Raw genomic sequence first — 26,619 nt, 5'->3', positions numbered from 1 at the left:
TTTAAGACCAAGTGTTTTCAGTAGGCAGGGCTTAAGAGCATTTTCTAATGTAAATATTTCAATGAAAAGAGAGTTTTGTACAAACAGACACATACTGATGAGAACAATTTATACTAAGATCAGTTTAACACACACTTAAATCAACACATTAGTTCCCTTTAAAGGAATTCAACATCCACTTTATTCCAGCTTTCCAATCTCTTCTCCTGATGCAGAAGCACTTTTCTCAAACGTTTTTTTAATTTAAAAACTAAAAATGCTCTTTCTTGGCATGTGTCGTTACTGTTGGTTTTCCATTGACAGACACAAATTGTGTTTTCTTTGTCTTACCATGCGCTGTGACTACACAAAAAGCCTGAAAATCTTTGGTAGTGACAAAAAACATCCAATTGATCGTAGGAAAAGTTCAGATTAAAAAAAACATTTCAATGGTCTTTGCAAGGCAGAAACATCTGCACCGTGACAGTGATGGACAGAATGGAATCTGGGCCAAACGGATTCATTTTTAATGATCCTGGATGGAAACTTACAGATTGCAGATGTTACAAACTTTAAATTATGCAAACAAGTGAGAAATGCAAAACCCCTTTTTTCTTTTGGACAGCTTCTCCTCTAAAAGACAGTCGTTGTATAACGTGTTTGTTTGGTCTGCAGTTTCCGATGATCAATGAATTTGGCGACGACACAAACTCCTACTGCTCCTTCGAGAGCAAGGAAACTGCTCTGCTGCACTCGGAGAACGGAAATCTGCAGCAGAGAGTCAACATCTTGACCCATGAGGTAAGTGAAACCACGTCTACAAGACAAAACTATCACTTAAATCAGATCATTAAAATGAACAAGACTGCTTATATACTTGATGATGAATCCACTTTTCTTCTCACAGTTTAATAATAATCCATCTCAAATGCTGAGTGTCCCTCTACTACCCTGGTAGACGAGAATACCTACTTCCCCTAATGACCATGTGATGCTACTATAAGCACTATTACTGTTAGTGTAACTACTAACCTGTACTACTAAAGTAACCAAAAATTCTACCACCATTCAGGGACCCACATTATTAGATAAAAAACTTTTTCTTTATACAATTGTATTAGGAAATAAATGTTAAAGCATCAATACATAACGTTTCGACCAAAAACATTTATTTATAATTGTAACTATGATCTTTACGACACAACTTTGTTTTGGAGAGTCTGTGAGTGTCATGTGACCAAACTACTTCAGTGAGTCAGAGACTGTGTTTTTTATATGATAAACATTTCAATTAACCAGGAAGAAAAAAACATTCTGACCTGCTCTAGTAGAAGAACTCACATTTCCCCGATCATCAAAACTCTTCACTGGCTGCCAGTTTGTTTCAGGATCAATTTTTAAATTCTGGTTCTTACTTTCAGAAATATTAATTGTCATGCTGCTTACATTAGTGATCTGATCTGGCCTTACACCCCACCCACATCTGAGATGTGACAGTATTTCAACGTAAAAATTTGAACATCAAGATGGACAAGCATCATTTTTTGACGCTATTAGTTTCTCAAGACCTGGTGAAAATCTCAATATGTGGAAAATTGAACATATACAGTCATTTAAAAATGTTGTTTTCTTCAAAAGGAGTCATCAATCAAGTAGTAACTGCTGTGTCTGCAATGTGACTAACAGACTGCAACAAAACCTAAAAGCACATGTGTTCATTCATTTGTGGAGTTTAGTGAGTCTAGACCAGAGCCGGTGGTCTCTGTCTAATACTCTCAAATTAGAAAGCCTTTCAATCTGCTGCTGCAGCAGAATTATTTTTTAAGAAAGCACCTCTGTGTTAAGGGACTTTGCCTTTCATTCCTCTGTTCTGTTTCAATGGGATGTTATAATTGGACCATCCCTGAATCTGTTTGAATTGTAAGAGGATGTGAAAACGATCACTGGAGGGAGTAGACCTTCATTTAAGGTGCTGTGACACAAAGGTCAGGGTTTTTTTTCATGAAGGCGAAACATTTTACAGTGATTCATTAAATAACATCTCGCCTCCATGTTGCAACCGGTCCACGGCTCACACTGGTCGAGATGGAAGTGAAGGCAGAGAAGGACGAGGCTTGTGCGAGCAGCAGGAACTTCACACCCGGCAGAATAATGAAGTATACCGCGGCTCGCTGGGCACGCTCAAGTGCAAACCAGACAATCAAGAGTCGAAAATATGATCATTTTCTACTCGGAGAATTCCACTTTGCATGTAAAATGCCTCGCACATTAACTTGCTTGCCGTGCAGCTGCTTCCTGCGTCTGAGGGACCCGAGAGCTCCATGCCCTCGGAGCAGAACATTTAAAAATACACACCGGGACATGGACGAAGCGAGCAGAGCTCATAGGGCCGTCAAAGTGGGACAACTTCACTAGGCTAACAGAAATAAAAGATCTTAGCTTTGATTGGATATTTTATTTACGTTAAATATAATGTAAAACCCCTGCAAGCGTGAAAATGTGATCAAACATTTAGAAGAGGAACAGAACACATGATTATGACTATGATTTCATTCTGAGGGTAACGGGGGCGAGACTACATAAGCTTCTGCTTCTCCCGCCTTTCCCTTTTCGGGACATGCATGTAATATGTGAACTACAATGAAGTGTGATGTTGATGATTTAAACTGACATGCCCAAAATAAACAATTTTCATTCATTCATACAAGTAAAGAGTGACTATTTGACAGTGTTCATAACTGTACTGCAGCTTTTATTTCTTTTCATTTCAACCTTGACACCGCTCAAAGCATGTTGCCATAGCCACACGGAATACATTGTACTCTTTCTCTCACTTCTTCTTAGCGAGAGAAAGATGTGACTGAAGCTCTCCACATGTTTTCAATTGACTTTCGTCTTCATCGGAAATCTATTTTATTTCCAACTCCGGCGTCAGATTATCGTCAAACACTTCCATTGACACTCGCTGACCTCCACGTGTGTTGTTATGACTCACTGCAGAGCTGCATGGTGAGCAGGAACATTCATTGAGATTGTGATTTCTCTGCGCGAGAAGCTGGAGAGGAATAACTTATGTACGCGCTGAGCGTTAGTGTCCTACATCTGCTCTTATACAACACGCTCGTTGAAACGGAAATTGAAGATTTGATTCCACTTTTTAAAGAATGTGGAGAATGTATGTCGGAGAAAAGCCTTTTCAGTCTGTCCCAAATTATTTTCTTTGTAGCTTCAAAAGAGGAAAGAGAGGGAGGAGCAGCTGGAGGACGTGATCCAGGCCTACGAGAAGATTCACATGGAGAAGAATAACATGCAGAGAGATCTTGATAAAATGGTAAGAAACATTGCTCTGTTGTGTTAGCTTCACACACAAGTTAGTTCCAGTGTGTGAAGGACAATAAATGACATCATCAAAATAAAATGAAATGTATGGAAATTAATAAAAATGTTACTAATGTGTTAAATAAGTTTGTCTTAAATGGATGTTGGACTCTATTGTACTTGAACAAAACTCTATTTTCGTTGAAATGTTTATATTACAAAATGCACTTGAGCTCCGCCCACTGAAAACACTTTGTTTTCTGGAGATGAAATAACCACACCCACCCAGCATTAAGATTTTTCACTGTGTGTCATTAATCCAGCAAGTCTCCACATCCATAGAACTCATTGTATAAAAAAAGCATTGTGTGATGACAGCTGGCTGGAGGAGGAGTGAAGCCATTATTATATTTAGGGGCGACATAGCTCAGATGGTAGAGTGGTTGCCTGCAGTCCAAAAGGTTGCAGGTTCAATCCCAGCTCCAGACAAGCTTGTGTTGTTGTGTCCCTGAGCAAGACACTTTACCCTGATTGCTGCTGATGGTAGACTTGGCGCAGGTGTGCAGCCTACTCCCATCAGTATGTGTGAATGGCTGTAAAAAGCACCACCGAATTTCCCCTTGTGGGACAAATAAGGGATTCTAAAAAAAAAATATATCATAATGGACTTACCTCTCATAACCTCTCATTCGCTGAGATTTCAGACAGGGGAGAACTTTATAAAGTAATAATTCCAAAATACGGTCATGATGAAAGACTTACTGCATCTTGGAGAGGAAGACTTCAACATTTGAAACATGGGAGTGAGTCAGGAGAGTTGGGTTTTAACATGAGTTGCCCTTTAAGTATTTCACTTGCTTGAACATTTATTTATTTATGCATTTAATGATTTATTTATTTCAACATTTCACTTGGAGTGTACTAATTGAGTAGGCCGACCAAAGGTCAACAATTTAATGACATCATCTGATAAATGATATTTAAACTGTCATCTGTACGTCACTAACATCACAAGGTGGTCTTGACTTTAGCGTAATTTTCTGTTGCACTTTTTTTTTGTTCATCTTTAAAGATCATAATGTTATCCCTCATTCAGATCGATTTTATAAACACATTTGGTTCTCACAAACAATTTTCTTTTGTTTTGAATAACAATAATCATTCATTTCATTTATTTTCTATCGCTTATTCTCTTATCGGGGTCATGGTGTCCCAGCTGTTCAGGGTCTGAGGCGTGGAACACACATACACTCACAACCATTCATGCTCACTCTCACACAATTTACTGCACTCATTTCACCACTGCATGTGTTTGGACTGTGGGAGGAAACCATATGACCTGAAGTAAACCCAAGAAAACAAAGGGAGAACAAAACGATCTACAGAGAAAGGATGCAAGTTGCTCAAGCGAGAAGAGAACCTACAACCTTATTACTGTGAGGTGGCTGTGCTGCCACCTTGTACCTTATTTTATAATTGTATATTTTATATTTTGTGACATTCAATGTATTAATAAAAAAACACCACCAAATGGAAGTTGATATTTTCGTTGTAATAATGACAAGTACAGTCAATAATCCTTAATAGTTACAGACGAAAGCATCGGTCATTTCACTGAAACAAAATGTCGTGTGTGATTTCAGAGTGGTTTGGTGGATAAACATGTGGAGCGAATCCTCAGTCTGGAGTCTGCTCTGAGGCAGCGGGAAAGCTCTCTGCAGAAGCTCAACATGCAGCTGCACAGCAAAGACATGCAGTACCTGCAGCTGCATGCAGGCCCGGACGCTCACAGTGAGTCTCAATGATGCTCAACACACCTCACTTGGATCCTTGAAAGATGGTTTATTAAAATATGATTGTGTGTTATACAACGTTTCTAATGAACCCTGATGGGATGCATTAATATACCCCGGGTCGGTTCATTCTGAGAGTCTCCATGGACACCATGTTGTTGCCTGTCTGTGGTTACAGCAGCAGAAAGCAGGCACGCAGGCGAATGAAATTAAATCACTCTGGCTTCATGAACAATCTGTAGCGTGGTTTGATTCTATTGGCACAGGTGAGAGATCTCTATTGTGATTTGCTGTAAGTTGTAAACACTTGAGATCCATGAGATATGATTCAATGTAAACTGTTGGAGCGTGTCTGAGGAGGAAGTATGCCTGCTCAGGAACAACAAAATCAATCTTGGGTTTTCTTTTGAGAAGCACAATACCTGACAGATGACCTTGTTTTCTTTCAATTATGACAAATAGAAGAGCCTTGAATGCTGCTGTAGTCAGGAGAGCTTGTGTTTTTCTCCGGAGTGATGTGTGAGACTGCAGAGAGAGATTGGAAAAGGGCAGTTACTGGTACACAAATAGATTTTTCAATCACACACATCAATATTCATAGTCAGGGTTTTGAATAATTAAGGCTAATGTTCATTTTTTTTTCAAAATGTTTGCTTGGAGCTCTAACATGTATTGTGATTTCGACGACAATGGATTGTGTTTTCATATCACACACCACAAATCAGATTGTGGTCACTCAACAACACACAAAACTCATTTTGTTATGTAGATCCTTTTTTTTCGATTTATTACTAGCTCAACTTTTTATGATACTTAAAGTTCTTTATTTTTTGTCCTTTTATCTGCAATTCAATAATTGTCATTGATGTTTAAAATGTGTGAGTGATGACAGCAATACAACAGTGTAACAAACAATACAAAAGATAAGAAAAACAGTAAAAGTACTTCAAATATAAATATAATGGAAGGCAGTAACAATAATACTAGTTGTTGTAACTTATTTGGATTAGATAAGTTGATTTTGTTGATTTGTTACATTGTTTATTTATAGCATTGATTAAAGCCAAAGCTAGTTTAATATTATTCTTATTTTAGTTAAACACAGAGTTAAAAAAAAACCAAATTGATTATTTAGTCTAATAGAAATGAATGAGAAACACCATGTGTGGTTTTACATTAATTACGTTAATCTACACTAGTAATGATAGTGCAGAAACCAGAATTGAGTATTATTTTTATTCATATCATATTTTATTTATTATTATAGCTGGTTAGATTTTACATATTTTAACATATATAATGATCTTATTTATTTACTTACGTATTTATCTTATCTTTTGCAATAGTTCACCCCAAATTCAAACTCATTTTCTACTCACCCTCATGTCGACTAAGAGTTGGGATTTTTTTCAGAGTAATCTGTTCCTTTTAGTTATAGGCAAGAATATTTATTCATTTTAATGTAGCGATGGAGCTCAGTCGCTACATAAAAACATTAATTCAAAAAGAGACTTAAAAACATCCAAATCCATCCGTGGTGCTCGTCTGTAACGTCCCTGCTGTATTGAAGCTTTGACAAGAGGAATTGTTCAGAAAAACAGTCTATGTTTTAGGATTGTTTGTAGCAGAAGCTTAAAGGCTAACATGCTAACATGCTATATTGCGGGCAATATGGAGGTATTTGGGTGTTTTTAATATTGTCGTATTGGACAAAGATGAAGACAACTGAGCTTGACTAGGGACATTAAAACAAACATACATTTTTGTCTATAACTCTAAAAAAGAACAGATTTCACTAAAAATAATCCCAACCCAAACCAAATAAAACATTGACTTCAATGTATCGAACAGTATTATGTCTTGTGAATGTAAAAATAAATACAATTCTTAGTTACATTTTTTACACTCAACTATTAAAATACAATTCTGCACAAAAACACAATACATTCAATTAAACTCATGAATGAATCTGCTACTAGAAAACACTTCTGTCTGACTTCTTAACCCTTGTGTAATCTCAGGGTGACCCTAAGGGCCTGAAAACAAATGTCATTGTTTGATCCCTTGTGTGTGTGTTTATCCCTGGCTTCCATAAAGTCGTACGTAGTGGTGGAGTTTGTTCATCTTAAGCCTGAGATAACACAGGGGTTTAACCTTCTGCTTTCAAATAGAGCAAGGATGGAACATATGAACCCTTTTATCTTGTATTTTCTCAATAAGGGGGGTCAGATAACCTGGTGTTTCGGTCATGTGTGATGAGTTTTCAGATAGTACAGCGATATGCAGCAACAAACCTGGCACCTTAACTCTATGACCTAAAGTAACATTAGAACAAACAATAGTATTCCAGTACGCTGGAAGTAGTTTTAAACTACAGTTTAATCATCGCTTGACCTTGTGTTGCATCTTCCTCAGTCACGTTTTATAAAATGCTAGTCAACCATCTTCTGCGGCGACCATATGAAGGCGTATGAATGGCGACGACGCGGTCAAACTGTAGTGCCGACTGTTCGCGCAATATGTGCGCCCCTTAAAATACAAGCAAGAGTGTGAGGAGGCAGGCGGAGTTACGGTTTAAGACCAGGTTTGGATTCTTCTGAGAGCTGACTCACCGACGCACCCACACAGATCATGTGGCCCACATGCCTGCGCCATCGCCTTCTCTTCCTTTTCACACTCGCAGCGTCGAGTAAAGCGTCTCTTTCTTCTCTCAGTGCTGGACTGCCCGGCACTGACCCTGCAGAGCTCGCGCAGCCTGGACACGCTGTCCGACCTGAAGCTGCAGCGCCTGGAGGCCGAGCTGGAAGGGGTCCGGCACGAGGCCCAGGGCGCCTGTCAGCGCGAGGAGGACCTGAAGGGGGAGTGTGAGCGACTGAAGGAGGAGATGAGGCACCTGCAGAACAACCACAGGGAGAGAGTATGCTGTCGAGTTTCACAACCTTTAAAACCACCTTAACTTTATGATGCCAATGATAAACATTTTATTTTTGTTGGTGTTAAATAGAGAACTGCTCGTCTAATCTTTACCCCTAAAGCATCCATACATGTAGCTGTGGTGAGGGGCCATCAAGCAAAAATAAAGGAGCCAAAAGTAGTACTTTATTGTCGTTTGTATAACCTCTATTTGATAGAAAAACAATACAGTAAACTGCAGTAAGTCCCTCATCATGAAGATGTTTTGAAGTTGTAACTTTATAAAGTTGTCCTCCAGCCAGCTGTAATCCCACCCCGCTTTGTTTATACAACGAGTTCTTTGATGGTGGAGACTTCAGGGATCGATGATGAGCGTTGACAAACCTTGATGTTTGATCAATCAACAGCAGAGAGGGTGTGGTTATGGTAAACGAGATTTAATCTCCAGAAAAACAAAGTGTTTTCAGTTGGCAGGATTTAAAATAATTTTCTAATGTAAATATTTGAATGAAAAGAGAGTTTTGTACAAACAGACACGTACTGATGAGTACAATAGATGTACAAGATCTATTTAAGAGACACTTAAATACAAATGAGTTGACATTTAAATCTTTTTGAGGGACAATAAATGACAAGAACAGAGGAAAAAAGTCTTTAAACAAAAGCCCTATAGTATATTTAGATACGTATCATAAATATTTCAAAATACAAAGCTAAAAAGTTTATTTTTCGATCTCATGAGGGCCTTATAAGTGCAGTCGAGCAATCCCTGGGTGCACTTTGCAGCCCGGGGGGCGCTTGTCAGCTGTAAAAGGAAAAAACCTTCAGGATTCTATTAAAAACCAAAATCCAAACATTAAATCCCTGTGACTCTCTTATTTTAGAATGTAATAGCTGATGTGTTTTAATGTCATTTCACACTTTGGCAGGACATGACGTCACCGTGCAAACAGTGCGACGTGGAGTGGATCAAGAAAGTGGGAGACGAACAGTAAGTGATGGAAGAAAGTCATGAGAAAAGGTTTTTTTTTTTTTTTCAAGATTCCTGATAACTTTGTAGCAGCAGATAAAGCTGATGTGAGCCCCTGTGGTGAGAAAATGACTTCTTTTCTGAAGCTAAATGGTGTTATTTATGTGGAAGAGACAGCATGTTCCTCTCCTGACAGAGGTTTGGCAGGAGAGCGGTCTGGACAGAGGGTGGCACTGTTGGCTCACAGGAGACCTTTTTTTTTCTACCACTTATTAGTCATTACTACGATTGAGAATCAAACATCGAATCAAATGTATTTCTAAACACAAACTTAAAATAAAAGTAAATATTCTAACAGAAGTCCTGTCTTTCAATCATAGTCTCTAAAGACCTTTTACATCAACCTTTAAAAAAAAAAAAAAAAACGTTTCTTCTATTTATGTTGAGAAGAAAAGGAGCTCTGTTGTTGCCATGGCAACCTTGCATTGCCTAGTTCAGGGCCAAATAACCCTGTTTGGCATGTAGCTTAAATCTTTATGGAGATGATTCATGACGTTAGATAATCATTTCGTGTCCTTCTAAAAAAACCTTTAACCCGAGTCTAGTACATCTTTAAATCTACTTTTTACATTCAATATATACAGAACAACTCAACAAGAAGACAAACCAGCATAAATAGATAGAAAAAAACTTTGTTGATCCCTCTATAAAGATGATAATATAGATTTTATTTTTTTGACACCATGGATGAAAGAGAGCGAGGCCTTGATGTTTGTCTGACAGGGTGATCATTTGATTTACTGCAGGTAAAATGGAGTGGAAAAGAGAAGTAGGATGACTACATGAAACCAAAACACACTTAGATCATGAGGGTAACAGCCAGGTGGTTAGCGAGGTGGTTGGTTAAATCCAAACTTCCTTCACTTTCTGAGTGGATTTGATATGTTTTCACATCCAACAAGGTTCATTGTTTACTAGTGAACTTGGCAATATTGATGAATTCTTAGAAATGGAAATAAATATAAGCAATTTACTTATCTAAGCATTTGCTTTCAAGTTATGACAATCCCAATGTTTCTGATTTTATTTCGATTAAATATTAAGTATAACAATTAACTATAATATTATTTACACAAAAATGCACTTATTCACATCAACAGTAAGCACTAATAAGTTGCTAATGCAGGTGAATATCTCAGCAACATTTTTAATTCTCAAAAAATATCAGCTTAAAAAATGTTTTTTAAATAAACTAAATTGTCAGTCTTTTTAATTCAGTATATAACATATAATATATTTTAATTATTTTTATTGTAAAATAAGTGACAGTTAATCGTCATAAACTTTCTTACAAGAGAAAAACATCATTATAACCACATCGTCGTTATATCCTCTGACCTTGGGCGCCATCTAACGGCAGCCACTAGTATGACTTTTTATTCAAATGAGGACACACGCACACAAAGAGAACATTATATTAAAATGAGATTTAGTGTCATATTTCTACGGATCAAGTATTTAACAAAGAGAAAAATGAATCAAGAGAGAACACAGGTGCAAAAGAAGAACAAAAAGAAAGACACTGGATAACTGGGTCACATGATCTCTAATCAGAAGCTTTTCTTTCATGATTCTTTTGTACTATAATCTTAATCAGCGACAAATATCAGATGCTTTTAAAGCGAACAAATAGAAATCTGAATTTAGATGTGTTCCCGAAAGCTGCATTTAAAATGTGTTTGTCCATCAGTGAAACTGTGAAACACTTCAAGGACATGGAACATTTATAAAAAATACTTTTTTCACTGAAAAAGAAAGAATAAATGCAGCTTCAATTGGAAATCCATGGTTTAAAACTATGAGCTAAGAGGTTGTTTAAAGAAGATAAAATTGACCAGATTCTTTGTAGCCGTCGTGAACAAATGATTGGTGTCAGAATTCTTTTAAACTGAGGTAAAAATTAAGTTGTAAAAATCACCCGAATTTTGCAAAAAGTTTGAGAGGAGAGGAAGTCATGAACACATCAGACAAGCGTCAGCCCAGTGAACTCCCACTCAATTGAAACCTCTCAAAAAAAGTTAGAGCGAAGAGGTATGCTGGAGCGAATGAGTGGTTCACATCTGTGTGTAGTTTCCAAGCCGTGGTCGTAGTTCGGTTTTATTTTACTGAACATGATACATACTACAAACCTCCAATTGCTCACTCTGACTTTCACTTGCTGTTTCTTGTAATCTGGTGTGTTTAATATAAACGGCAGTGATTGATATGGTGTCGTAGAACAATTTATGCATATTTGTAGATTTTAAGATTGAGAGATGGGGATCTAAATGTTATAACTTAATTATTGGGTATATTTCTCGTGGTACAAGCTCAAATATAAATACTTATCACACAGAGTTATCACAATGAATTCACAAAAAAGATCAATAATGGCAGAAGTTGGATAGATTTTTAGAAAGTATTATTTCATGAGTTGCAAATATTTTAGGTACAATATTATGTCCTTTTTTCCAGTGTTAAGACACAAAAAAAAGTAATTTAATTTGAATGCCCTTATGTGACATGTAGATTTTTTTGTTAACATTTTCTGTAGCAAGAGACTTTATTTTTGTAAAAAAAAAAAATAGGTCTGAGAAGTTATTGTACAATACTTTTTATAATTTTCTTCCATTTGAATTATGTGATTATTAATTTTTGAACTTATGACTCACAACAGAACTATCCATCTTTTAACATAGACACTAACTAACTAGTACCACCAGCAGTGGGTCAGAGCCGGTGTGTTTCTATAAACTTCAGAGGGTCTCGTCAATGGGAGAACAAAACTAAAAAAATGACACGACAAGAGACAACCTGGTTTTGTACGCGATACATTTTGTGACAAGGCGCAATGGAGGAACAGTTACATTGCAGTTACACTGTTCTGATACTGGAGGCAGACAGTTAATTACATTTTTTATTTAAACTCATTATAAAGCTCGAAATATATTTTCATCTGCACTAAGACTAGAAGCTAAACAATCCTCAATGTAATCAGAATAGAAAAAGACGGGTTACTTCAAATTGTTTAATAAAAAGTATTTACATTTCTAGAAAAGATAAATGGTAAAGCTATCATATTGTGTATTAATGGATTTAAATTTAAATTTGTGTCCAATTATTTTACTTATTCTATATCTTTTTTAATTCGAATTAAGCATTTCGTGTTTTTTATCTGGTAAAACATTACTATTGTCGCTGAACTAAAATCAGAAGCACTTAATTTAACTTTAAATTAAGGGTGGCATTAAAATCATTTTTTATTTACTCATTTTTATTTATTTTTGTTCTACTTGTTGGATTTGAAGCAATTTAGTGTCAGAGAAATGAAAAATACTCCAACACACTCCGTGCCTTTCTTTGTGTGGTTATTGGTGACGTTTGACTGCCGAACCGATCTCTAATAATACATGCCACTGAAGATGGCTCCGCTCACCATAAACCCTGCTTGAGTTAAGACGGGCTCCACGAAAGTTCCCCCTCCCTTCTTCTTAAAACACTATAGAGAAAAGGAAGGGTTGAAACTTCACCCAACAACCATCAAAGCTTTGCTACAAACAAAGCCCTGTTGCCATGTTGTAAACAACAAACACACAGACGGACGTCGACATCAGCTCAATAAACATTTATCATCATGTTTTCTGCAGCATCAAGCAGGTCAGAGGTCAATCTGCTGCCTACTTTCTATAGGTTGATTCACATCAGAGCGGCATCTGCACGTACACATCCACACGTACACACACACACACACACACACACCCACATGTACGCACACACACACACCCACACATACGCACACACACACACACACACACACACACACACACACACACACACACACACACACATGAAACGTGTGTTACATCCAGATGCATGCAGGCGTGGACCTGCAGGTGTGTATTTTTAGACACTGCAGCTCAGACGGATGTTGTTTCTTCTGATGAAAGACAAAGGATGAAAATCATATTCTTAGATATAGTTAAAAATACTAAAATGTCCTTTTTTTTAAACTTTACTTTCCATGGTTATAAAATTAAATCCATTTCTCACATAAACTTGTTTCATTCGTTGCTTCGTTCAAGGTTGAAAATATTTTTTATTTATTTATTTTCACAAACCAATATAGCATATGTTTTACTTGGATCTTTATATCCAATTTGATAAAGAACAGGAATTACTGATATTGACAATTTATCACGCACATATTTTTATCCCTCAATACTCTTTTGTTGGAGGGTTTTACTTTGTTGTATAATAATTCACACGTAAATTATGTTGTCTTTTACTGGTAAATATTGTTTAAATTAATGTGTTTTCTATACAAGTAATATTAGGAACTTTTTAAGATAAAAAAAAAAAACGTTTTCTAATTATTAGCTTGACTTATTACCTTTTACCTATTACCTTACCTTAGGTTCTTTTATTTATACATTTCCATTGAATTTAATGAAAGTATATGTTTTGTGATCGTCATTGTCAACGTGTGATGTTTCCTGCGAGGGGTTCATGTGTGTTTTTAGGGGCAGCCATGATGGATAAAATGACTCTGGCCTTCTGCTCTAATACTTTCTCTCCTGCCTCCCGTAGAGTGAACTTAGCTCTGGCGTACACAGAGTTAACGGAGGAGCTCAGTCGCCTGCAGACACTGAGCTCCAAACAGACGGAAATCCTGAGAAAAGCCTCCCAGGAGCAGACGAGTCCAGGTGAGCAGAATCAACACGTCTAGCATCTGCTGCATCTTTTTATGAGACGATCACATGTTTGTTTTATATGAGATGAATACTTTTAAATACAAACTGACGAGTTCATCAGTTCAAAATAAAAAGACATTTACAGGAAATATCAGGAGGAGAAAGTGAAGGTGGAAAAGACGTGCAGCAGAAACCCCCTTCGTCTCTTCCTCCTCCTGCAGGAAGTTGCTCGTGACTCATCGACAACATGGTTCCCCTAATAGAGTTGATCATAGTGAACGTTCAGAGGAGTCACAAGTGAAGAGGAAGAATGTCACCACCTGATATTTAACTGTGTTCGCTGTCTCCACAGTCCAGCGTCACTCCCCCATCCACCATCAGCGGCACTCCCCGGTCTCCCAGCGCCACTCTCCCATCCTGCAGCGTCACTCTCCTGTGGCCCCTCAGACGCATCACTCCCCCATCCAACAGAGACGCTCGCCGGTGCTGCAGCGCCTCTCGCCGGACATGCACCGGCGCTCGCCGCTGCTGGACATCAACAACGGCCCGGCGTCCTACTCCTGCCGCCCTCCCAGCCAGCACCTGAGGGCCAGCTTCCAGGGCCGGCGGAGCTACTCGGAGGTCACCGACCCTTCCATGTACCAGTGCCCCCCGCGCTTCTCCTTAGACCCGGTGTCCACGCTGCCCAAGCCTCGGCCGTTCATAGACAGCTACTCCAAACCGCAGGCCCAGCACGTGACGTCTCCGCACGGACTCCCGCACAGGCGCTCGCCGTCCCCTCACCAGGGCGGCGCCGGAGGGGAGGAGAGCTCCATGAGACACTCCAGGGAGATGCCGTTCCCCCTCTCCGAGGTCGCTCACCTCCACTTCGAGCCTCCGCCGCCGTCCACCCCGGCGCCTCAGCCCCCGCAGTCCTCCGAGGACGAGGAGGAGTGGACGGGTCAGCACACCATCAGTCCCCCCAGGACGCTCGGCGTGCTCTCGCCCACGGCCACCAGCGGCACCATGAGAGGTCCTTCGTCCGGCTCTGCCTTCCCTCAGCGGTCGAACACTCTGAGCTGCCATCCGCAGTCCGGCTACATCTCTGCTGAGCACGCTCAGTCCTGGCCCTCCATCAACGTAAGTCTTTAAGGAGGAATGACCACAAATCATCCATCCATCCATCCATCCATCCATCCATCCATCCATCCATCCATCCATCCATCCATCCATCCATCCATCCATCCATCCATCCATCCATCCATCCATCCATCCATCCATCCATCCATCCATCCATCCATCCATCCATCCATCCATCCATCCATCCATCCATCCATCCATCCATCCATCCATCCATCCATCCATCCATCCATCCATCCATCCATCCATCCAACCATCCAACCATCCAACCATCCATCAAACCATCCATCCATCCATCCATCCATCCATCCATCCATCCATCCATCCATCCATCCATCCAACCATCCAACCATCCAACCATCCATCAAACCATCCATCCATCCATCAAACCATCCATCCATCCATCAAACCATCCATCCATCCATCCATCCACTACAAGAACTTGGTCAACGGAAAAACCGAGCATCTTTGCCATTGCACTATTCTGTCACTAGTCGTAACCAGAAACAATATTGTAAATACTACAGATTGTACCTTTAAAGTGTCAGGTTAAGAATATGACTTTAAGTTGAAACTTAAACAAATAACAGATTTCAGAGCTCGTTCAAAGTCACAGAATGTTGAGGAGAGAGAGTAACAAAAAAAACCACATACATGTACATGCCTTTCTGACTCTCAGCAAATACCCCATCACAGTAACGCAATAATTTAATTAAAAATAACAAAAGCACACACTTGAATTGGCTTTTGTTATTCAAGGCTGGGGCAGCGTATACTCCTTTAGAGTTCTTCACCTGATTATTATTATTATTCCACTTAATTATCTGAAGATTCGCTACGATTGTTTCCAAACTTTTTTTGATAATAAGATACTATACTTTAGCTCAGCACTATCCTATAATTAAGTAACTCCAAAATAGTTCAAGAAATATTATTGTGGGCAAAAGAAAAAGACAAGATAGGTGTAATTGTGTCAAACTTAATCCTAACCCAAAATTAATTTATAAAGTAAAACAACATCCCTTTTTTCAAGTAAGTACAACCTATTACTTTAAAATTAACAACATTACGCTGGAACAAAGACTACTCCAATGATATATATTATTTTTAAGTTTTGACTGCCAATGGGAAGAAATTCAAGACATTCAAGATTAATCAGAATCAGAATCAAACAACTTTTATTGCCAGTGTTATAAACAAAATTGTTTTTGTGTTGTCAGTACAGAATAACAGAAGGAAATAAGATAACAAACAAAATAAACAATACAAAAACAGAACAAAGCACCAAGGCAACCATTTTGCTGAGAACGACTTCCTCTGTATAACTGAAATTTTGGTCTTGTGTCTCATATTAAGGACAAGATATTTGGAATCTAAGAATAAGAATAATAATAAGAATAAGAATAAGAATAAGAATAAGAATAAGAATAAGAATAAGAATAAGAATAAGAATAAGAATAAGGACAAGAAATATATATTAGGTAAGATTAGTTGGAGAAAGACTCTCCACTCAGCTGGAGATATCAATACACACGTGATTGTTGTCGATGTTATTTCATGTCACAAAGACACTTCAAAAGCATCTTCCTCTCATCATATTGTGTCTGTGTGCAGCTCTGGATGGAGACGGAGGAGAGCGACATGCGCAGCTGTCCTCTGTGTCAGCTGATCTTCCCGGTAGGATACCCCGATGACGCCCTGATCAAGCACATTGACTCCCACTTGGAGAACAGCAAAATCTGAATCACGCCGCAGAAAAGGTGACGACCCAAATGTTGACCGCCGCTTTAGCACGGAGGTCTCGGTACATGCAGACAATTTTCTCATTTGGTTCCCGACCAAACGTTGGTTCTGTTGCCACCCGAGCCAGAGGGTTCTAGTGATCTGCATGACACAGCAACGTTCAGGGAGTCATTTACGTCGTGACCGTCTCCACCACCTTAGCTTTAAATGCTCTAACACTATACTCAGAGTTGAAATCTGCCGTCTTTTAACGTCCTTGTTAAAAGAGAATGTCAACGTGAAGGCGAAACCATGGTTTCTTTCACTTAAAAAGGGAGTGTACAAACATATGATGTATGTGATTCTTGAATGATAGTTATGTAGTGATGTTCTTTCTTTGAGTCACTCTTTTGCACTTTTCATGTCGACCTTAAGCAACCGATTTTAGCCAAAAACCAACACTATACAAAAAAAGATTGGGATTTAGTTTTTCAAAATATATATATATTTTTGGTTTTATTCCAATGGTGCGTTGTATGCATGAAACAAATAACAGACACGACGAGAAAACGACATTCAAGGTGTTACTGTACATGAACGCTGGTGATTCAAATCTGTGTAGATTCTTGTAAATGAGTTGTTCTTTTCTTCCTGAAAAATGTTCCACAGCTACTGTGAGGTCTTCTTGCATGACAAACATGAGGCCGATGCTGGATTCTACTCATGTTCAGAACTCAAGACTTAAATACATTTTAGATATGCTGACACATACAAACAAGATAGAGAAGAGCAACAAAAGGAAGATAAGTATGAATGAATGGATATAACAAATAAAGTTAATTTAATGAAATCAAGTCCAGATTTCCGAACCACAACCTTTATTTCCCCCGTTGGAGGTGACAACAACATCAAGTATTGAGGCTTCTATAGAACAATCCAGACTCACACCTTAACAATAATCAAAGAAAGCTAATGAATGTGAAAGTGCAGTGCCGGCGTTGTCCTGCAGGGCGGGGCTACGGCTCTTGTTTCAAAGTTGTTTTACGGAGGATCTTAAGAGCACTTTAGGTTAGTACAGCCAGTTCTTTTCTACTACTTTTTGATTCTCGTGTTGAACTGTAAGGCAAAAAAAAAAAAAGATATATTTTTGCAAAGCGCCTCATGTGTGAGGGTCCTGTGTTTTTCTCTCTCTGTCTCTTGATGTAAATACACTCTTGTTTCTGTACAAACTGAGATTTTCAGTTCTACACTTGTTTTCGCTCCTGACTGTTGTCGTCAGAACTGCCCGAATCCACGTGACACAAACACACTGATGGAGAACGAGCGGTTAAACTGACGTAAAGAGGAATGTGCAACAATCAACCACCAGAGTTTGACCACCTGCCTATTGTGAAGGAGGGATGAACGGCTTCTTACTTTCACTCAGGCCACGTCCCTCAGTTGTGTGTCAAAGATGTGCTTCTACTAAGGCTGTGCAGTACAGAGGAGTGATGAAACTCACCTGGTTCATGTTTTCACTGCCACAGGGTTTTTTTTTTGTTTGACCTTGTGTTCAGTTTGGTCGTACGCCCCCCTTGGGCCAAAGCAGGTAATGCTAATGATTATTCAGATCATTAAAAAAAAAAGAATATTCGATAACGTGATGCATGTTTTAAATATGATCAAAGAATGTAATATTGTTTTTGTTTTATAAATTAACACACAAAAGTTTGTCAAATGCAATTTCGTTAATTTTCTTCTGTTCAAGTGGCGAATACTTCTATATAGGATATAAAATAATATAGCAGCCTTCAAACAATTGTTATCAATGAAGTAGTAACTCCTGTGAGTATCATGTGACTAACGGACATAAAATAAAACGTGTGTGTAAAACAAGTGTTATTATCTAGAAAACATGGAAACTATTTAAATATATATATTCTTTAACTAAACTGTTGTGATCTATTTTTCTTCTTATCATTATATTTGTACAAACAAATGAACCATTAGTTGTACCAGACATTCAATTATTCAATTATTTTTACGTGATTGTATTTGGTGAGGAATGTGGAATGATGAAGGCACGTGTTGGCAGGTGACATGGATCCAGACGTTCACTCCTCTTTACTGTAGATCAAAAGCATTTGGTTTTATTTTTGGTGAACAACGTTGTTTTGTCAGCAGCCGACCAGTCAAGACAGAAGCTCCGTGACATCCTAAGGCAGTCGGTCCTGAACCCGTGTCTGCCGGGTGTGCTTTCTGTGGCCCCACCGGGGGTTAATTCTATCACAGGTTTTTTAATTATCGGCAGGGTTGGACTTTGTTTTGATACTTGGGTTCAATGCCTACAGCACTACAGCCACACGTGGAACTTGTTTTTTCAAATAACGTTGATGTCAGCCGAACCTGGCGCGAGCTCGTCTCTAACTTATGCAGCTTCTTCGCTCCACCAGAACAACCATGCATGCTGGGGTTTGAAGTTTCCCGTGAGATAAGATGGTGGACGATGTAGGACACAGATTAAACTTCACCACCTCACCCGAATACCAGATGAGATGTGACCTACTTTGAGTCCTGGTGGAGGTTCAGAAAGTCTTGAAAACAGTTTCTCTTTCTTCTGAATTCAAAGCAATCAAACAATCCTCTGTTAGTCAGGGACAGAAGTCACTACCTACTCCCACAAGTGGATGAAGAGGGCTTTAAAAGTTTCCTGTTCAATGAATCTATATATATATAATATCTACCAATACTGCATTGTATCATATGTAAAACATATTTTAATCCATGTACAGATATAAACATGTACAAATACTACAACGTATGATTTGTACTCTTTAATTGGAGAAGCTGTAAAATAGTAAAGCACATTTCAACTATAACCGACAGATCACCACACGCTCGGATAGGCAGCTAAACTTACATCCTGGTCCTTTTGTTGTTTTGAAAACAGCAGTTTCGGAGATTCATTTTGAACAACCTCCCACTGTGTATCACTGTCGTTTTTCCAACCCGACGCAGGAACATGATCAACGTGGTGAAACTGTGTAGTACCTGTGTAACCGACATCACCCACAGATCTATGGAAATGTACTCACTAATGTCTGTAAATATTGGCTTCAATAAACTGCCACTTGCACCGACAAGAGTCTTTTTTCGTTGTTTTCTTTTAATCTCTTCTGCCTGATGGTGAAGATACGAGGAAGTGTCGTCTTCACTTCAGGTTCGGGATGACTCGATGTTTTCTTATCATCCAGTCAACACTAAGAGGATATTTTAGAGGCAGTTCAAAGAGGAAGATATCAAAAATGGATTTGAGAAGATAAGAAATCTCTTCTGCAAACACAGTCACTCAGCAAAAACAACATGACCGCCAGGCTGTGATGGTCAAGGCAGTAGTTTGTATTTGACTTTTTTAGGTGGCATTGCTCATATCTTTCTATACATCTGATCAACATTTGAAGTAATTAGTTATGATGAAATTATGTTGCAAGAGTAGAAACGGAAAAGTGTATGAACAGCAGTTAATATAGACTTGTTTCTTCAGTTTCTTGCTGATTAAATGTCTGGTACATAAGTACCATAAGTAAAGGTAAACATTTGTTTGTTCGATATAATGATATGAAGAAAAATATAGTTTAATTTAAGAACTGGTTTCTTGAAAATAGAAAAGTATTTTTATTTACAGTTACATTACAAACCAACTTTCTGATTTATTTCCAATGAATTTGATCCTTTTTGTTATTTCTTTCTTTCGAAATGTATTTCCTTCTTGTGAAGTCGAGTGCCACAAACCTCAGAGAGGAGTCGACCTCAGGGGGAGAGAGGAGCTCCCGCCCATCCGGCCCACAAACCACAACTTCTGGTCGAGTCATGAGCAGAGCATGCAGGCTAGCGCAGAGCGAGCAGATGAAAACCACAGAAGAAAAATTGTCGATAAGCTACAAGAGACGTCTTTCTGACAAAACAACCAAAAACATAGTTGCTCTTTTAGTTTTGTAATTTCAGAACATGCATTTCTAGTGCGGTTCTTTGTAGCAGGAAACCAAAGAACTAAATAAAAATGAATAACATCTAGTCCAATGATCTCTACTGTGTAAATTTTTTTTTTTTTTTTTAAACAATCTATTTAATTTATTTAAATCATTATATAATACAATTATTGAATTTAATTAATTTGAGACATTATTCAGAAATATACAATTTAATCAATATTCCATTTACTGTAGATCACATCCCTTTTTACATGTAACACATGTACAATTAAAGTAATTATTGTGTAGAGATTTATTCACAGTCTTTCTTTCTGTTTTGACAAACCTCATCTAACAAACTGATCTTGTTTTTTTATGTTTCTCAATAATTATTACTTTTCATTTTCACCATTTGATGTGCACCTTTAATTTTGGAAATAACATTATTATGACACGTTTATATATATATATATATTTTTAATTTGCATTTTATTTATATTATATCACATGATTTATTGATTTGATTAAACAAAAATATATATTAACATCATAAGATGTTTTTATAATCATTTATATTATTGTTCTTGTTGTTATTATTATTATTACTATGATCATCATTATCGTTGTTGTTACTGTATATTATCTTGAAATAATAACACGGGTATTACACTATTTATTGTGTTGTAAATAAACATATTTCTATCAAATATGTTGAATTGGTCTCAATATCAGAAGCAACTAATCATTGACAAATTGATAAAATGTGTGAAGAACTTCAAAAGCTGTTTTCGAGTTCATTTGTTATCTATTGCCCACAGAGTTTCATGAAGTTAACAGAGATTGACTGACTGGTATGTGTTTTTTATCTTTAATTATATGAATGAATTATTATCCCCTACATAGATTAGCAGCTCTAGTTTGATGTGAGTACTGAGTTAGGTTTGCGTTCTGTTAAAGAACTCTTTAGGCCACTAGATGGACACAGAAACCCTGTTTAACACACACTCACAGCCACTCTGATGCATTTTCACTTATTCTGTCTCATCTAACATAATAATATTGTGAATTAAAAACCTTTTTTTCTTATAAATATCACACTAGATAAGATAATTTTGGCTGAGCCCAACATGAGCCAGACATGTGCTGTCGTTCTGTTTGGTCTGTACATTTCATTTGAGATCGGGGGTGAGTCTGTGGAATGAATGGGGTGTGATTGGAGTTTACAGGATTTATATTGAATGAATATATATATATATATATTTGAACATATGTATACTTGTAGGGGTCTGATTTGTAATCAATGTTTTGTAATAAACGTCTTCAGTCTGGGGTTTGGTCGTTGTTTGTGGGTTTCCATTTTGTTTATTAATATTACAGTATAATTATTATCATTTGGATCATGATTAAGTTTATTATTGTTTTAATAAAACGCGATATCTCTGGGCAAATGTATACATGAATGTTTTATTGTCAAAAAACACATTAGAAAATAAACCCCCCAAAATATAATGATCTTACTTTCACATGTTAAGAAAGTTGTTATACAGCTGCATCTGAGAGAAAAAAAATGTAAGTCCACTTTTTAACTTGTGGGTATATTAAGAATTTTTCTTTGCTTTAGAGTTATTACTGCATCTGTTATAAGGGTGACATATGTCCTATTTTAACAGAACATATCCTCTTAAAATCCTTTAAATGTCTGGGGTTTGTCCAGTGTGTACTTTGTCTTTGCAACACAGACCATTGTATTGAACATACATGTACAACGGTTCATTTACAAAAAAGATTCAAAGAGGCTGATTTCCTGAACCTTGTTCTTTCTGATCCTGTGCCCATGCAAGCCTTTCTGCCGACATGCAGATTCATATTTTTTATTTATCCATAATGACATACACTCTGATTATTATGATAGTGTAATAACATCTAATCTACTTCTTATTCTAATCTTCATATTCTTGATTGACACGGGAGAGGTTATTCCGAAGAATGTGCTTCCTCGGTTTATCTAAGATTTGTTAGACGAGAATATGAAGATAAATCACTTTTTTTTTGTGACAAATCTGACTATTTATTCAGAACTTTTGCTGACAAGAATTGTGACGACATGATATCATTATTTCTGATAATTTGGTTGTGAAATACTTTAGATAAATCAACACATTGTTTATAAAAAACTTTGTTCATCCAGAGGCCTGGTTAAATATCCATTTCTGGGATTTTCCGGGATTCAGAATTTGGTAATACTAGATAATTAAATTCACAATTTCTATTGAGCTGCTTCATATGAAAAGGTATCACATCTGATCTTCCTCTGTGGTGTTTGCTGATGCTGCTGATGCTGAAAACGTAGAGAGAAGCTTCTCCACTCAAACCAAGCCGGCAACAACTTTGTCCTGTCATTTGGCGGCGAGCCCAGGCCCACAAGATCGAAGTCTCCAGCTGTGCTGTGGAGTCAACATGCAAAGGAATGACACACAAACACACTTCCACTCACGCGAGGGACAGAGACCCTCGACCGCTCATCGCTGCTTCTTGCCCCGGCGCTCCGGCTAATCCGCACGGCGGCCGGGGAGTAGCGGTGACCCGCATTTGAACCCGTGACCCCTCTGTAACTCACCCGTATTGATGGCTGGCAACTCACACTCACTCACAGAGACCAGAGCGTGGCCCTCGGGGGCCGCGGGCGTAAGTTGGGGGAGGGGTCGGCTGACGAATCAGAGGGTTGACTGAAGGAGAAGTTTGATGGACAGAGGCGGAAATCTGATGAAGGAGTTGATTAACAATTTTCTGGATGTATTGAGTAATTTTTAAATAAACATATGTATAAATACTGCTCAACATCCATCTTTAGACCCACATAGGTTCTTTCTCTACTCTAGAGCTGGCCCCGGATGACAACAATTTCTCGTCGACTTGCGGTGAGTCATGTGATCTCAACAAGTCCACACAGACTTCTCTTAAAGGTTAGATGGAGTTGAGACGCTCTTCCCTATGAATCTTTTATTTCATTTGCTTGTGACTTCTTCTGCTTTAAGGCTCCAGTAAGAACGAAGATAGACGAGCATCTTCTGAAACATGAGTCCAGTTGTTGGTTATAATTACTCTTGCTTACTGATTAAATGTAGCAGCAAGTATAACAACAATTACATTCCATCATTCATTTAAATGATATAATTTAAAATCATTCTGATGACTTCTTTTTCCAGGTCATGGACTCATTCAACCATTTTAAATCACACCTCAAGATGTATTTATTCATATCTGTTTAATGCATTTAATTCATTATATTTAACTGTGTTTTCATGTTTCAATTCTGTTTTTATGCTTGGCTATGTACGGCGTCCCTGAGTGCCGAGAAAGGTGCCTCTAAATAAAATGCATTATTATTATTATTATTGTCTTTGAGAGCTGAGAATGAACCATCATACTATGTTACATTCTATCTCTTTATCATCAATAACTGTGTTTTAAATTACCGGAACTTCATCGCACTCATGTTCTATTCAGTGAGAAGGAAGGGTCGACCAATAGGGAGGATCCTTGGTCGATCACATGCTCTCTTTGACAATTGATTGGTCAGTACCATGATAATGATTTTAATGTATTGCTGGAAATGTATCGAAAATAAATCACATTATTTGCGACTGAAAAGGAATGAATACCAAATAAAAAAAGAAAACATTTGATTCTGAGCATTTTTTACAAAACTTTATACATTGTACAAATTAATAAACACTGAATAACTAATCTAATGTAAACCAATGACCATATTCTTTATCAATGTTCTCCCGTCATCTGTCTCGTAAAAGCCAAAGTGGAAACTTGTGGTTGAGTCTTTGATTTGTGTTTCACTGTTTGTACACCATTCTTACATAGTTCTTCTTCTGTTGTAAACTCGTCTTCTTCTCCGACAGGAGACCGAATGACAACAAATCCTTAATATTTGTTGTAATACAATATCCACATTTTAAGTATCTCATGCAGGATTATTAATTGTGTTATTTTTAGTGTGTCCATTGCAAGAGGGAGTGACCATCAATTAGCATAAATATAGCCCGGTGTGTATTTGATAGTACTTTTTTATTCCTCAATCTTTGAGTCAAACCGCTGGAGGCAGGTGCTGAAGAAGCTGCCAAATTCACCCAACACCGTCTCCGAGAGCGAGTTCAGTGAAGTTCTCCTCAGTCCAGAGTGGGTCCAGGATTTTGTTGGCAGCTCGGACAAAGGTGTTGTAGCCAGCGGCGGCTCCGTTTGACCCCCTCTGCTTTGGGTCAGAATGTGAAAAGTGTTGATCGCATCTCAACACTTTTATTGTCAGTTGCAATATGGCGCCGAGCAACGCCACGGTGAAGAGTTCAGCGTCTGCGACCACGGGAGAGAGACGACGTCGGCGCTCGTCATTAGTCGGTGCCACATGGCAAACAAGCTCTGATGCCCCCTTTTTTTTCTCCCCTGCCCTCTGAGGCAGCGGTATCACAGCTCCGATCTGTCACCCTCCGTCCGTCTTAATGTGTGAAAGTAAGACGTGTTGCGCCTATTAGCACTTCTTGGCGAGGCTGATACCAGGTCCCCGGGGAGTCCGGCAATATGGTGCCGCATGGTGACCGCCCGCCAGCGCCAGCTCCCGCTGTCACAACACATCACACACCGCCAACAACCACGCTCCTCTTCTGCCTCCATCATCGGTGACAGCACCAGCCCCAGGGTTCTGATGGGATTCTAGCCAAAGTTTTAGAAAGACGGCGTCGCTGGAGTGAACCGTTTCAACACTGTGAGTTATTATGTGCAGAGAACCATCATCACCTGTGCGTCTTCCTTTCGTTCATACCATATTAAAACCTAAATTAAACCGTGTTATACATTAGTAAAGAGTATAAAGGAAGAACTGCTGGAAATATAAAGAAATTCCCAATGCAATGAAAATGGGTTTCTAGGGAATTTGACGCATTACAAAGTGGGATTAAAAAATAACTTCATCAAAATAAAACGTACCTACTTCTAATTTGACTCATTATGACACTTCATTCTGACCTAAGACGATATGACTCATCAAATTCTCCAATTCTTGTCTAAAAATGATTTCCTAATTTTATTTTTAATTAAATATGACTTTCTATCTGCATTTGGAACTGTTTTCAATAAATGTGACTTTCTAATCAAGACTTTTTGTCATGTTTTGTTGACATAATTCATTATTTTAGTTTGTTTCTTTAATGCTTGATTCCTGAAATCAATTTAGAAAATGTTACACTCTTGTTTGATGAACTTTCACCCACAATTATGTGTCAGGCAAGCGAGCACACTTCAGATCGGATGTGTAGACGAGAAGTGATACATACAGCCCCCCAGATGACTGATGATACATAACCATCTAGTGGGCTTCAAGGTAGGAGGATGGAAAACCTGAGCGGATCATCAACCAAATATGGTTCTTCAGAACTGTGGGTAATGGTTTCCATCCGGTGTGTCACTCAGTGGATCTGGCGAGTGAGTGGTCGTCCAGGATGAGGTTAATAAAAGTTGTCGACGTGACTCAAGCCTCTGCAAACCTAGATGAGGTGCCCATGTTTGACTGCGACGTCTCACCCACGTCTCTGGTTGAACCTCCCACTCAGGGGGAAGAAGAAGATATAGATGTAAAGAAAAGGATGTACTGGCAGATTATCGGTTGTTGTTTTTGGGGTTTTTTTCTGCCGTTGATGAAAGATAGTTTATGTTTTCAACAACCATTTTTCATGTATTAGTGATTTTCATCATGCAATTAAAACAATGAATAGTGAATAGTATCTAAAAAATGTTAATGTTTTTATTTTCTGCATTTCTAAGAACAAAACTACCTTAAATCCTCGATCTTCTTCCAATGTTTTATTTAATCAACTAGGTTTTTCATATTTAATACTTTCTTAGAAACATCACTCAATCATTGTAAACATGGTTTATTTATATTATTGCATAGTACGAGAGAGTGACGTTCTCTTCGTCTGTTTCTCCTGTTTCCTAGTTCCCTTCTCTATTAACTACTTGTATTCCTTGTTTCCAAGTTTATTTCCTGTTTTATTGTTTCTCATCTCATTTCATTGTTTCATTGTTCATTTTTCTGTGCTATTTTTCCTAGTTTAGTATCT

General features: G+C 38.1%; 1 protein-coding gene across 1 annotated transcript in view; it reads left to right on the top strand.

Annotated features, from left to right (window-relative positions):
* The window catches only part of tbkbp1 (TBK1 binding protein 1), a 44,430-nt gene extending 24,788 nt beyond the window's left edge, over positions 1-19,642 (top strand). The window contains exons 3-10 of the mRNA XM_087784107.1: positions 655-780; positions 3,206-3,310; positions 4,941-5,088; positions 7,805-8,007; positions 8,933-8,994; positions 13,600-13,715; positions 14,056-14,822; positions 16,437-19,642. Of these exons, the coding sequence (XP_087640233.1) occupies positions 655-780; positions 3,206-3,310; positions 4,941-5,088; positions 7,805-8,007; positions 8,933-8,994; positions 13,600-13,715; positions 14,056-14,822; positions 16,437-16,565 (1,656 nt within the window). The 3' untranslated portion in view covers positions 16,566-19,642. The remainder of the gene's footprint in view (positions 1-654; positions 781-3,205; positions 3,311-4,940; positions 5,089-7,804; positions 8,008-8,932; positions 8,995-13,599; positions 13,716-14,055; positions 14,823-16,436) is intronic.
* Positions 19,643-26,619: the final 6,977 nt, after the last annotated feature.

The sequence above is a fragment of the Callionymus lyra genome, chromosome 2 (genome assembly GCF_982586985.1).
Source record: "Callionymus lyra chromosome 2, fCalLyr1.hap1.1, whole genome shotgun sequence".
Taxonomy (NCBI): Eukaryota; Metazoa; Chordata; class Actinopteri; order Syngnathiformes; family Callionymidae; genus Callionymus; species Callionymus lyra.
This window is presented reverse-complemented; position numbering and strand designations above follow the sequence as displayed.